The sequence below is a fragment of the Gadus chalcogrammus genome, chromosome 8 (genome assembly GCF_026213295.1).
Source record: "Gadus chalcogrammus isolate NIFS_2021 chromosome 8, NIFS_Gcha_1.0, whole genome shotgun sequence".
Lineage (NCBI taxonomy): Eukaryota > Metazoa > Chordata > Actinopteri > Gadiformes > Gadidae > Gadus > Gadus chalcogrammus.
Window position 1 is genome coordinate 5409210 of NC_079419.1, and position 15000 is coordinate 5424209.

Here is a 15000-nt window from a genome sequence, read left to right on the forward strand (position 1 = left end):
ACAGACACCGAAACTTCAGTGACCAACAGATATGCAGACAGGCAAAACGACAGACAGATTAGAGAGGAAGACGCGAAACCCGACCAGACCGACATACAAAACAGACAGGGACAGAAAGAAAGACAGCCAGACAGACAGACAGACCGGACAGGACAGACAGGACAGACAGACAGACAGACAGACAGACAGACAGACAGACAGACAGACAGACAGACAGACAAACCGACAGACAGATAGAGAGGCAGACAGACAACCCGACAGACCGACAGACCGACAGACGGACAGACAGACTGGCTATGCCCACCTCCAGGGCTGCTGGGGGCGTAGGTCAACAGGAAGTCGGTGAGTACGGCGGATCCCTCCCACTCCAGCTCTATGGTGCGCTCGGTCACACCGCGCACACGCACGTTCATGACAGCTGCCACTGCGGAGAGGGGACAGCACCAGAATGTGGGGTCAAAGGTCGGTACAGCAGTGGTGTTATTAATCTTGATGAACTGTTGGTGATTAACACAAGTGATGAGAGGGAATTGATTTCAATAACATCCTAACAAGAGACATGGGGCTCATTGCCTGTTGGTTGGGAGGATAGGATTGACAGACAGACATATAGCAAGACAGCAAAGACAGGAAGACAGTCAGTCAGATAGAAAGACAGTCAGAGATACAGACGGACATATATTCAGTTGGAGAGACGGCGAGTCAGACCGACAGACAGACAGTCGCTAGAACTGAGAAACACACCTCACAGGCCAGGCGAAGGAACTGACATTTTAATTCAATTGATTCAAGAATGATTGCATTAATTATGTATGGTGTGTGAGGGCGCGTGTCTGTGTGTGTGTGCGTGAGTATGAGCGTGTCTATATATGTGTATGTGAGAGACAGATAGAGAGAGCCAGGAGGAGGGAGCTCATAGTCTATCTTCTCTAAGCCCAGAGCCACAAGCCTGTTAAAGTATATTTTACCATATCGGCACTGAAATTATCGTTATTCTAATCCTGATTGACGATGACTCAATCCTCTGCTGCCCACCTGATAAAGGGAGAGGGAGAGAGGGAGAGGGAGAGGGAGAGGGAGAGGGAGAGGGAGAGGGAGAGAGAGAGAGAGAGAGAGATGAGAGAGATGAGGGAGAGAGAGAGGTGAGGGAGAGGGAGAGAGAGAGCGAGAGAGAGAGAGAGAGAGAGAGAGAGAGACAGAGTGAGAGAGAGAGTGATAGTGAGGGAGAGAGAGACAGTGAGGGAGAGTAAGAGAGAGAGAGAGAGAGAGAGAGAGAGAGAGAGATAGAGACAGAGAGTAATAGAGAGAGAGAGAGAGAGAGAGAGAGAGAGAGAGAGAGGAGGAGAGAGAGAGAGAGAGAGAGAGAGAGAGAGAGAGAGAGAGAGAGAGAGAGAGAGAGAGAGAGACGAGTGTATACACTTTTTTAACGACGTCAAGCCGGCTTATACGACCTGCAGCTTTTATGCGTAGGGGGGGAAAAAATAACCCACTCACAACGCACACGACAGCAGGTGGCCTATTGAGCACACCCCGCAATCAGCACCCACCGGGTGGGCATGGGCCTCCCAGCCTGGCAAGTAGCTCACGGCAACAGTCACTCACTGCACGAGTGTGTGTGCGTGCACCTGTGTGCCTGGGTGCGTGTGCACGTGTGTGTGTGTGGGTGCGTGTGTCTGTGAGAACATGAGCGTGAGAGACATTGACATTCACACAGGGCAAAGTAGAGAAGAGCACCGAGCCATAAACCTGAGCACTGCCGCTGAATGCAAATAGGCAGGCGGCGGTAGAAACACACATATGAGCCCCCAGAGGCTGACCCCCCCCCCCCGTCCCTTCCCAGGCAATGGGATGGGACGGGGGTGGGGGGGGGAAGGGGGGCAGAGGACAGGTGAGGAGCCGGCCGGGGGTAAAAAGGGAGGATGAATAAGATGGGAACCCAAATGTTGTCTGCAGGATGAAAATAGTCAGCGGAAAACAGCTGTGGTTGCGGGACAACCCGAGAAGAGATGAGCGAGGTAAAAGGAGTAATGGTGGGAGACGGTGGGAAATATGAGAGACAGATGGTTAGCTGAGAGGAGAAATAACAGCTAATATATACGACACAGAAACATACTAGCAGCGGCAACACATTACCGAGCCAGAAGTAGGGGAGAGGAAACACAAACACACACACACACACACACACACACACACACAGAGATACAAAGATACACACACACACACACACAAGCAAACACACACGCACACACCCACGTAAGCGAATACACAGACAAAAACAAACACACACAATCACACACACACAGACGCATAGACAAATAAGTAAGCACATGGACACAAACACGCACAAATATATACACAACCACAGACACACACACGCTCACATACACATACACAAGCACACACATACACACGATAATACACACACATAAAGCGATACTAGGAGTGCAACAACTTGTTTAACAGCTATTTTTCCGCTCTGCATCTCCAGGTAATTCCATAAGGTGTGTGTGTGTGTGTGTGTGTGTGTGTGTGTGTGTGTGTGTGTGTGTGTGTGTGTGTGTGTGTGTGTGTGTGTGTGTGTGTGTGTGTGTGTGTGTGTGTGTGTGTGTGTGTGTGTGTGTGTGTGGGGGCTTGTGTATACGATGCAGACACTAACTCAAACACACACACTCATATACACACACATGCACACACACACACACACACCCCATCATATACACACACATACACACACTCACTCACACACTCATACACTACACACACACTCATATACACACACAAACACACACACATACACACACACACACATACACACACGCTCGCTGGGCAGATGGGCCCTCACAGCTTCCTCACTCCATAGCACTGGCCTCACAAACTACACCCAACAAATAACAAGGGTGAGGAAAATGGAAGTAGAAGGGGAAAAAAAACAACGATTTTTAGCCCAGAATGTCTCTCTCTCTCTCTCTCTCTCTCTCTCACTCTCTCTCTCTCTCTCTCTCTCTCTCTCACTCTCTCTCTCGCTCTCTCTATCTCTCTCTCTATCTCTCTCTATGTCTCTCTATCCATCTCTCTCTCTCTCTCGCTCTCTCTCTCGCTCTCTCTCTCTCTCGCTCTCTCTATCTCTCTCTATGTCTCTCTATCCATCTCTCTCTCTCTCTCTCTCTCTCTCTCTCTCTCCCTCCCTCCCTCCCTCCCTCCCTCCCTCCACCTCTTCCTCCCTCCCCCTCTCCCTCCCTCTCTGCCATGAGTAGGAGGGAGGGGATCTGGAGGAGGGCGGGAGATTATCTGAAGAGATGAGAAGGAGGGAGTGATTGACAGGGAAGGGGAAGACGGCTGGCAGGATGAGCTGCTCAGAAAGACTCCAACACCCAGAGCAGCAGCGGTGCACATTTCCCAGCGGGGCCTTTTTTAAACACTTCACCGACGTTTCTTTGAAGTGCCGCTCAGCAGGGGGTCGGACAAGGTCAGCGCCTCTGAGTTCCTGATGTAACCGTTTGAAAAACTACAGATTTGTTTTTGGGGAATGGTAATTTTGTTTTGTAAGAGTTTGAGCTGAATAGAAAACGCTCAGCGATAAATAGAAACAATATGACTCCTTTGTTTTGTAATTCCACCGCTGCACATCCCCTGTGAACCGCTGTGTGGATCTGTGTGTGTGTGTGTGTGTGTGTGTGTGTGTGTGTGTGTGTGTGTGTGTGTGTGTGTGTGTGTGTGTATGTGTGTGTATGTGCCGGTGTGTGCGTTTGTATGTGTATGTTGTGTGTGCATGTCTCTGTCTGTGTGCGTGTTTATGTCTTTGTGCATCTGTGTATGTGTGTATCTGTCTATGTTCATCTGTCTGCGTGTGCATCGTGTGTTTGTATGTGTATGTATCTAACTATGTGTGTGAGTGTATCTGTCTGTGTGCCTGTCTCTGTGTGCGTGTGGTTTTTTGTGTGTGTGTGTCTGTGTGCGTGCGTGCGTGCGTGCGTGCGTGCGTGCGTGCGTGCGTGCGTGTGTGCGCGTGTGCGTGTGCGTGTGTGTGCGCCTATAGACTCAGCCTGAGGTCCATGAGAATCGAGCAGCGATACGGCCTTGTCTTGTTTACAGGTTAGGACCCCACATTAACTCGGCCGGAATGTGAAGCACAACATTTAAACTGTTGTGAATTATTAATCCCCAGCACTGGGTTTATTTACTTAGACTAAATAAAGTACTTAAAAGGCCTTTTCCAGTATTTATTCATGCCATGTGGCAGGAATACACTCGGCTCGCGCTGCTGGTAGGAGATCAAGATTTTTGACTAATATATTCGGGCAACCCGGGAAATGAATATCATAAAATATCACCGATATCACGAATTTAGAAACCCAAACAATTTCTAATGTATCATCCAAATAATCACTGGTAATATACCGTCAGACAAGCGAGACAACCAGAATAGTGTCGCCTCTGCACATTTCCACCTGACGCAGATTTAAATTGGGTAAAAATATATATTATACACACACCAAAAAAGATCATTCCAGCCCGGCTCCATATAGCACCCTGTCACACAGCCACATCCTATATTGAGCTAAGACGAACTGTTGCTGCCAGGACAGCTGACACGATTATTAATTAGATGCGCCGACCGCCGCGAGCCATCTGCCAAGCTGTGGAGTCGAGACCAGGAAAAAAGAAAGAAAGAAGAGTGCACAAACATCTGATCTGATACCGCCCCTCGAAAAGTAGGCTGATACCGCTGGCCTCAGCGAGCAGCAACAGACGAGCATCAGACGCACCTAGTAGACCCATCCCCCCCCCCCCCGTCCCAACAGCACCCCGTCTCCTCCCCGCCGAGCACCCCCCCCCCCCCGATCTAGGCCACCCGTCTGATGCTGGTCTGGTCCCGGAAGCCTATGAGGAGGTAGAGTCCCCCTTAATGGAGACAGCACCTGGGCGACGGCGGAGGAGGAGGAGGAGGGGGGGCTGGCTGATACAATGGAAGTGCTGAGCAGGAGGCTCGCCGCACTGTTCTGTTTTATGTGCGTCTCGGATAATGAGGTATTAGGTTGGCTCGCAGTTGGGAACGAGCATCGGAGGATAAGACTGTTTTTTTTTCGTAAATGGAGGGGTTGTGATGCGAGGACCTTGTGGTGTGAAGTGGGTGTGGTTGAGGTCGGATACAGGGGGGGGGGGGGGGGCTGGATCGCAGCTGTGGGTGGGGAGCCTAATGAGGCGATGGCTATATACTCATGTACGTTGTGCTCTCCCTTCCATTGAGGCTGGGTCTCCAGGCGCGGAAAACAGCAGATGTAACACCATTACGTTCTGATCATTTTAAATGAATAAGCAAGTGGAGGATTATTGGTCTGGCTGTCCTTCCTAAACCCTGTGGTAGCCTACCTGGCTACAGCGACAAAACATGCTAACGCAGGAGCAATGAAGGCCATGACATGTGACACGACGAGACATAGCAAAACATGCTAGAGCAGGAGCAACAAGGCCATGACATGTGACATAGGAAAACATGCTAGAATTGGAGAGGCAAAAGCCATGACAGGTGACATGAGACATAGCTACATTGTGTATGATTGAAGAACAATCGAAAAGTTTGAATAAGATAAAGTATTTTACGTTCAGTCTTTTCGAAAGCCGAGATATTTGAGAAATTCCGTTTTTGGAGACGCTAGGCAAAGTCAGTGAGACACGTCGGCATGCATAATCAGAGCCACTAAAGGTTAGTTTTCGGGAGCCACTGACTGAAGACTATTTAGATGGATCTGGCCTGCAGTCATGAAGTCACATTAGGCCTAATCAGTTTGTTATTACACCAGGCAGGGAAGACCGATGAACTGAAACCTTGATTGAATGCAGAGTGCAAATAATAAGTGGGAGGATCAGCGATGCATTCAGCATGGTCACCACATCACTAGCCCCGAGCAATGCTAAAGGTATTTACAATTACAGTTAATAAGTACGCTAATTTATTTAAATCACGACAACCTGTGTTCCTCGTTTGTTCGACACGTGGAAATAGTTGTAAGAATACCACCAATTGTTATTAATAATAATTCATTGTTGTGGACTTTATTCATTTTACCTACATGGTGTTGTCCTCAGAAGCACCCACAGTTGTGTTCACGGTTTGTAGACATGCAGGTCACATATTTTTAGGACACAGCAGAAGGGCGTTTAAGTTCAATAGGAGATTGACATCTGGCATTTTGTCCGAGGCATTTTTTTATTCTAGCTAGTTTTTTGGGGGTTTGCTTGTTTGCCAAAAGTCAATGTCATGGAAGTGATGCAGAGCATATCATGAACCGATGCAATGGTGTCTCTCTCACACAAATACATACGCACACAAAAACACACACACGCAGACACACAAAGACACAAACGCATATACACACATGCACGCACACGCACTTGCAGACAGAAACACAGATGAACGCAGAAACGTGCAGACACACACGTACACGCATGCACGCACACTGAAACACACAAACACGCAGATACACACACACATGTCCGAATGCAAATGAGCTTCCTGATCCTGCTGTCGTACAATCCAGATACTAAAGATATGATCGCAAATAAATATTCCCTCCAATTTATACTTTGCCATTTTAGAGAAGCGGCATTGCAAAATGGCCAATTCAAATACCATTCTGTCGTCGCATAGACGGAAAATCAATTTCTGTTCAGCAGCCAATTATTATGCCTGTTGAATGGCTACCCGATTCTGATCGAAACCATGATTGCCAGTCCTCCAACGGCTGGGATGGGCCATGAATGGCAGTGAGAGGAACTCAGTGTTCTCTGAGAGACGCAATAGTGTCAGCCATGGCCTGTTTCCTAAGTGTCTGTGTGTGTGGTGTGAATAGACATAGCAAAACATCCTGTTTGTCATCCAAATAATCGCAATTCTGTTCATTGTAAAGTATGAATGTTTTATGTCAGGATGCATTATATTTTAAATGAACATTGTTGTGGTTCCCTTTGGGAACAAAGTTTGGCGACAGAAGTAATACAGCAACACGTGGAAGACGTGAAAAAAAAAAATGACCATGGATTGTATTACCCGACTTATAAAGCACAGTTCTTTTAAGCGCTGTAGCAACACGATTGAATATTAATAAGCAGGATGCTGTGTGTTCCTGAGATAACAACATTTGAAGAATATCACGGCCATGGATAAAATTGAGAAAAGAATGACTCAAGTACCTGCATTGCTAGAGCTTGCTATTGCTGTAATGTCCCTGGAAAAAAAACACAATTCCTCTGACTCATTATTTTCCATAGAGGTCGAAAATAGGGCAAAACATATATTGTACCCTCCAATTCGATTCTAGGCAACACTTAAAGAGGATTCTCTGCAAATAGAGCAGCCATACACAAAAACCCAGATCTCATAATAAATAGCTATTGTCAGACTACGCAGGCGTCCTTAGAAGCAATAAATATGAAACAGAAACGTAACGCGGGAGAATGTCACAGGCCTTGGAAATATTGTCGCTCTCGCTCTCTCTCTCTCTCTCTCGCTCTCTCTCTCTCTCTCTCTCCCTCTCCATCTCTCCATCTCTCTCTCTCTCTTTCCCTCCCTCCCTTCTCCATCAGCCCAATGTGTGACAGCTGTCACCGACAGCGACGGAGGGATGGAGGAGGAGGAGGAGGAGGAGGAGGGAGGCTGGTCTGGTGTTGGGTGTCTAATGTTTTGCCGTGTCAGCGCCCAAAACATTAGACACCCAACGACAGACCAGCAGCCACAGCCCCGGGATTACCTCAGATCCTACAGCGCTAATACGACACTCTGCATCCTCCCGGGTGGAGAGACACAGACCTTGTGACAGGTGACTCGGCCTAGCGCTACACCTGGGGTCCAATCGCTCCACCTAGGTTCCGATAGCGCTCCACAGACGCCCTCCATTTTTTTGCAATCACCCGCCTCCATTTTAAACATTACTGCACATACATCCGCAACAACAACAACAACAACAACAACAACAACAACAACAACAACAGCGGAAAAAAAACACCCCTTCTGGGCTGGGTTATTTCTTTCTGTGTTTTTTTTCCACCGAAAGGGTCGAAGTTCCTTGAACCCCAAGGCCACTGTGGCGGGGAGCGGGCCATCCATCAACCGGAGAAGGCCGGTCAAGTTGTAGTGTCGGTGTGTCGGTGTGTTGTTGTGTTGTTGCGGCGGGTCCGGTCACAGTCTGTTTGGCCCCCCGTGGAGGGCGAGGCGGTGGCGGAGGCGAGAGGCTCTGGCGCTCTGACACGATGAAGAGTCTAAGAGGCGCTGACAGGTGAAGGGCTGTAATCAAACAGCACCGGGGGGTGGTATGGGTTTACAGGGCTGTCACCGCATCACTGTTTCAGACCTTCATCTAACTACCACCACCGTTTGCTGGAGTCGATACCATGAATGGAGTCCATGAGTTGGTTTGATATCAGATATCTGTTGGTCAAACCTTTGCAGGAAATGATTTGATTGCATTGAAGGAGGAATATGATAAGATATTGTTGGCTTGTGGAACTTGATGCATAATGTTTAAATAAGGGATGCCTCGTAGGGATATATTTATGCGTCAAACATTTTAAACATTAATAGCATATCGTATATTCTCAAGATGTATTATTCAATTGGGATTTGATTGGCAGATTGTCACCCTTAGTATTCTGTTTGAAAATGGTTTCCCAGTAATGCTAAAATGTCGTAAATAAAACAAAAAACAAATAAATATATTTAAGCCCGGTAATTATGGAGACCAGCAACAGCCCACAGCATTTTCCTACCTGTCTCATTCAACCCCAGTAAAAAAACTTTACTGCCCCTGCAGTAGAAAAAAAATTAAATAAATGAACTAGGACTTGTCAAAGGTCACCCAGAACACATTGAGAATTCAGTTTGGCTCGATTATTATTCCAACTCAACAAGGTCACAAAGACACAGAGTGACAACGAATGCCAACAATGCCAAGACCGGGAAACTCAACCTTAGAAGCAACGAGACAAACGCAATTTATAACACCAAAAATAATAATTACAACAAAGTAAAAACACACTTAAAAGGTGACATATTATACCACCAAGCCGTCTTGAAAATCGGCCTCCTTTGACATCCCAAGTGGGCGTGTCCACCTAGATGGATGACGGAGAGATGAGCAACGGTTGCTAACAGTCCACTGGGTAGGCTGGTAGACTCATCTATCCAGCATACATCTAGGTGGACACGCCTAGATGGCTTGTAACGGCTAATCACACTCACACCTGGTGGTATAATATGTCACCTTTGAAAGGATAAAAACCAGCGGCCCGCACCCGCACCCGCCTACCTGAGTTGCAGTCGTCGCCGGCGAAGCCTTCCTGGCAGACGCAGAAGCCGTCCTTGCACAGGCCCTTCTTGCTGCAGTTGTTGGCGCAGTACACCAGAGAGCAGTCCTCCCCCACGTAGCCGGGCCGGCACTGGCACGTCGCGTTCACGCACGCCCCCTGGTCGGAGCAGTCGTTCAGGCAGCGGCCCAGCGTGCAGTCCTCGCCAGTGTAGGCCTCCTCGCAGACGCAGTCGCCGTCGATGCACAGGCCCCGCCCGGAGCAGTCGGACGGGCAGCGCGGCTCCGAGCAGTTGTCGCCGCCGAAGTCGCGGTCGCACGCGCACTCGCCCTCCACGCACACGCCTTGGCCCGAGCAGTCGTCGGGGCAACGGGGCTCGGAGCAGTTCTTGCCGCCCCAGCCCTCCTCGCACACGCAGCCGCAGAGGTCGAAGCTGAAGCTGCCGTGGCCGCCGCACGCCGGGACGAAGTCGAGGCGACCTGGAAAGGAGGGACACGTGTTGAGACGAACACAAACACGCAGACCAAGCCTTGTAACATTACCTTAGCCTTTGTAGCATTATCTCAGCCTTTAACCATTGCCTTAGCCTTTTAGCATTACCTTAGCCATGTAGCATAACCTTTGCTTAACTACATGGACATTCAACTTCACGCCTTTATCACTGCAGTTCACATTGGAGGGCAGGCTGGTCTAGAGGTTTGGTTTGATGCCCAGTCCAATGTCTGCAGTCAGGCATCCATGAGCAAAAGGCCTGAACCCCTACCTCCTCCTAAGTCTGAATTCCCTGGAAGCTACCCTGGATCACATCGTCTGCTGAATGACTAAAGATAAATAATAAAATATCGGGAACATTTTGTTTGGATTTAGATTTTGTGTTTGATATCCATCGTTACACCGTGGTATGAACTGGTCCGTGCCAGGAAATGGCAAGAAACTGAATCCTGGAAGAACATAATTCACCGGGAGTTAGCAGAACCCGACAAAACCCCCAAGGTTGCTGATGCGAGGGGGCTGGGCAGATAAATGACAGCATCGGTAGCACCACAAGGAGAGCACTGATGGAAGCCGTGAATAATAACCTGAATTTAAGATATAAAACACTGAGTTATCATCCGCTTGTTTGAATGTGTTCCATCGTTTCTAATATATATGTTTTTTTTTTATTTGAGCTTCTAGGAACTGCTTAATAATTTAGCGTAATTAAATTTGTCACATCTATTACACAGGCTTTTTCAATAACTGAAGAAGTGTGGGGAGATTGTGCAAATTTGTATAACGCAGCATTTGGCGAATGTGTGTATAATATGCACGTGGAATTATGTGGAATGTGACGTGTTATACATGTATATTAGATTAATTTTACATGCATTATATATGCAGTGTAGTGTAAATGATGTAGGGTATGAAATGTAATTTTGAAATTGCAGCACTGCAAGGAAAATTAAATAATAGAACAAAGAGAATGACTTGATATACTCAATATTATTGTATCTGAAAATAACACCCATAATCCAACCATTGCCCAAAGAGAAAAATCCCCAATATATATTGGTTAATAACACACTGGGCGACATCAAACTGAACATATTAAAACAGTTTGGGAAGTTGAGTAAACATTGCAATTAAAATATGCAATCATAAAAACAGAAAGCAATTGCAGAGATGTCCAAGAACGTGTGTGCTTGAGGGACCCGGAGCCAATAACCACAAGTCCTTGATCCCTCTTAGTTCCCCCCTTACTGTCCATGATGGCATCAGTGCACGATAGGGCAATACCGTGCTGCAAAAACATGAAACCCACAAACAAAGAGCTTGTGTATATCACGTTTAGATTGACGTTTTCAAATCCTCTGCAGGCAAACTCTACGCCTGTTATTCTGTTTATATTCTGTGGTCTCATTTTAGGTCTGTCTTTACTGCTGTTGCAGTGGCATGCTAATGCATTAAACTCACAATCTGTGGTTACCGATCAACTCACATTTGTAAATCCTCAGTAGACCGATGATTTACAACCTTTCCTGCTGCATTTGTTTATATTCCACAGGCACATTTTAAGGCCGACAGTTCATAAACAGCCAGCTCCCTGAGCTGATATAACAATGAATAGAGTTATTCTCGTAATGATACTTTGCTGTTTTCTCCGTCCCTCCCTGCTCACGTAAACCTGTTTCAAATGCAGAGCGTGACTGATGGAGAGTAAAACACACTCGAGCCATCTGAACACTCTGATTTTAAATAGCCACACTGTTATTGTTTGACTGTGTTATTTACCATTATCCAATTCAGTTGACACTAATACAGTTCATGTCTCCCCCTTGTTTAAAATACTATTAAATACGAAATTGTTAAAGCTCACTCTAAAACCCCCGCTAGCACAATCCCTTTGAAAGGATTCAGCCTCTGATAACAAATGATGCAGGGGGGGGTAGCCAATTCTCATCCCTGCATTTGTATTCAAACACATGATGCTGCACCGTCTCCGGAAATATGTATCTCGGCATCTGCAGAATTTCCCCCAAAACAGCTTCTTCGCACTGTGAAGCACGTTCTTGTGTTCTCTCTGTGGCATAGATAATGCGGAAAAAAATGGAAAATATGGAGCGAGATGCTACAAAGCAACGTCTACGCTTACGATTTTTCAATCCGACTTTTTGTGATCAGATCTGGCTGATCCCATCACAAAAGTCGCTCTGCATCCCGACTTGGCACTTGGATCACATTGAAATGACAAGTGCAGCCAGGAGTCCACAGCCACATACTTTAGCTGTTTCATCCTGTAGCTGTACATTTGCAGGCACTATAAACCTTTATATCGTTGAACAAACAAACTAAATGTGTAAATTCACGAGAGGCGTCAATGACACACAATCTGAAAGACTTAAAGACCCTAAAGAATAATAGTCTCACATCCGGCAGACTAACTTTCGACTGGGTGAACTTTCTTTTGTTTCGTGTATCTTTTAAGCAATCATCTTGCTTGGGGCGGAGATATGGAGGCGTGTAATTACCAAAGAGTGAACAGAAACTCAGCCACGGCGAGCACACTAAACACCACTTATCAAAACCCTCTTCTCAGACATCCATCTTCCAACCCCGCGAACGGAAAAAAACTCCTCTGCCACAAAAGAGGAAACAGGGCGCGACCTCGCCCCGCCCTTTTTTCAATTATCTCAGCCCCCCCCCCCCCCCTGCACAGAAGATCTACCGTGGCACAGAAAGGACCGCTGGGTCTGGGATGACCGACACACAAACACAGCAGCACCCCGACCCACCGGTGGCGCTGTTGTCCCCACAGCAGCTGGAGTCGCAGTGGGCGCGGAGCAGGGACACCTCGCGCTCTAGCATCTCGATGCGGGTGGCCAGCTGCTGCACGGTGGTGGCCGACGGACAGCCACACGCCGCCTTGGGGATGTTGATGCGGTGGGTGAACGTCACCTGGACATGGAGCAAGGGGGGAAGGGCCATTGTCAGGAGAGGCTTTTAAACAGGTAGTGCACAGAGCGCTTACACATTCACATATATTTATATATATATATATATATATATATATCAAACATTCATCTTTTAACCACACGAATGAGTAGAATACCTCTATCACAAAACAGGAAAATATGTATATTTTCCATGCACATTTATATATTATACTTTTTTCCTAGACATATCTTTTCTTGTAAAGTTATATAACAACATTTACTTTATATCCCTGATCCAAAAAAATTAGGACACCTTATACTTTTGTTTGAAGGAGCCAATGGAAAGGGACTGTTTTTTGCAGCTTGCTTCGCACAGGGTTCAAGTTTACTTTGTTTTGACACTACATTTCTACAAGGTACATTCAGGAGCTATTTTACGGGCTACCTAACATAGCTTTGGGCTACAGAGTTGCATCCTGGTTAGTGTTGAATCCACTTTGATCCTTCCTGCTGTTAGATTTGTCACAAAGCTTGTTTTGCAAATGAAAGAAGACGGAAAAAATACTGCAAAGCAACAGATGAAATGTGTACTCAACCGACCTGTGAATGCGCTGAAATACACGACTAGTAGCACGTTTTTATTTTGTAAGAGATTAAAGGAGTGTTTTTTTGTGGCTCCTTCCTGCCACTGAGGGACAGCAGATAATAAATCACTTCAGAATCAGACATGGATCCCAAATAACTGCCGGCTGAGATAAAACACTGTTACCGTGCATTCTCATAAATTACTGGCCCACGATATTACCGTCATTATAATCCAATTATAATCCATCACTCATTCGATTCAATGTCATTACATATTCCTCCCTCATCTTTCTACCTCGATCAATGGATTCCTTCTCCAAACAATAAAACACTTTTAATTAAAAGATAAAAGCTACCTGGCTGTCGGTGTCCACGGTCTGCTCTGTGTACTCTGTGGGCCCAGCCAGAGCCTCCATGGGGGGTCGGGATCCCAGATCAGCCCGGACATCTGGCAGGAGAGACAACAAGGGTTCATATTCAGTTGGCCACCTTAGCAGGCAGTAGTAGCAGTCGGTTTAGTGCTATTTTTAGCTGATGCTGTCAGAGTGTGTGTGTGTGTGTGTGTGTGTGTGTGTGTGTGTGTGTGTGTGTGTGTGTGTGTGTGTGTGTGTGTGTTTGTGTGTGTGTGTGTGTGTGTGTGTGTGTGTGTGTGTGTGTGTGTGTGTGTGTGTGTGTCTGTGTGTGTGTGTGTGTGTGTGTGTGTGTGTGTGTGCGTGCACATGATGTGCGTGTGAGTGTGTCTTTGCATAAGTCAATGATGTTTGTGTATCTTTGTCTGCGTGTGTGAATGTGTGTGTGTGTGTGTGTGTGTGTGTGTGTGTGTGTGTGTGTGTGTGTGTGTGTGTGTGTGTGTGTGTGTGTGTGTGTGTGTGTGTGTGTGTGTGTGTGTGTGTGTGTGTGTGTGAGTGAGTGTGTGAGTGCATATAGATGCAATTGTTTGTATGTAAAGGTGTATGTGCGTGTACAAAACACCTCCTGTGTGTGTACGTGTACGTGTGTGCGTATGTGTGTGTGTGAGAGTATGCATGCGTGTGTTTGTGTGTGAGAGCATGTGTGTGGGTGTGTTTGTGTGTGTGTGTGAGTATGTGCGTGTGCCTGTTTGCGTGCATGCGTGTGTGTGTGTGTGCATGTGTGTGTGCCTGCAAGATAACAGATAAAGTCCATCCACTACACAGATGGACAGGAGGCCGATGTCACGTTTCAATCCCACATGATCACCTGGAGCGGAGGAGGACTCCAGGTCCACGGAGCAGAGAGACTCCATGGGCACATTGATGTTGTACACGTGGTTGAAGACCACAGCTTGCTCCCCGAGGCTCTGATTGGACAGAGCGGCAGAGGCCAGAAACTCCTCCCCCGGGGCCTGCCTCTTCACTCTGACGGTGCGCACCAGCTTACTGTCCCCCGAAGGAGCAGCGTGAGAGGGCGTCTGAAGAGAGAGGAGAGAGGGGAGAGAGCGGGGGAGAGAGGGGAGGAGAGAGGGAGGGGGACAGGGAGGGAGAGCGAGATAGAGACAGGGAGGGAGAGAGGGAGGGGGACAGGGAGGGAGACAGAGAGACAGAGAGTGGGATGGAGAGAGACAGAGAGAGGGAGACAGAGAGTGGGATAGAGAGAGACAGAGAGAGGGATGGAGAGAGACAGAGAGAGAGAGAGAGAGAGATAGAGAAAGATAGAGGGAGAGAGGGAGAGGGGGTTGGAGAGA

The 15000-nt window shown here is 47.3% G+C and overlaps 1 protein-coding gene across 1 annotated transcript in view; it reads right to left on the bottom strand.

The window, feature by feature from the left end:
• Positions 1-15000, bottom strand: part of tnr (tenascin R (restrictin, janusin)) — a 33734-nt gene that overhangs the window by 767 nt on the left and 17967 nt on the right. Inside the window, exons 4-8 of the mRNA XM_056596211.1 lie at positions 14517-14727; positions 13655-13746; positions 12573-12735; positions 9303-9779; positions 288-424 (exon numbers count right to left, since the gene is read on the bottom strand). Of these exons, the coding sequence (XP_056452186.1) occupies positions 288-424; positions 9303-9779; positions 12573-12735; positions 13655-13746; positions 14517-14727 (1080 nt within the window). The remainder of the gene's footprint in view (positions 1-287; positions 425-9302; positions 9780-12572; positions 12736-13654; positions 13747-14516; positions 14728-15000) is intronic.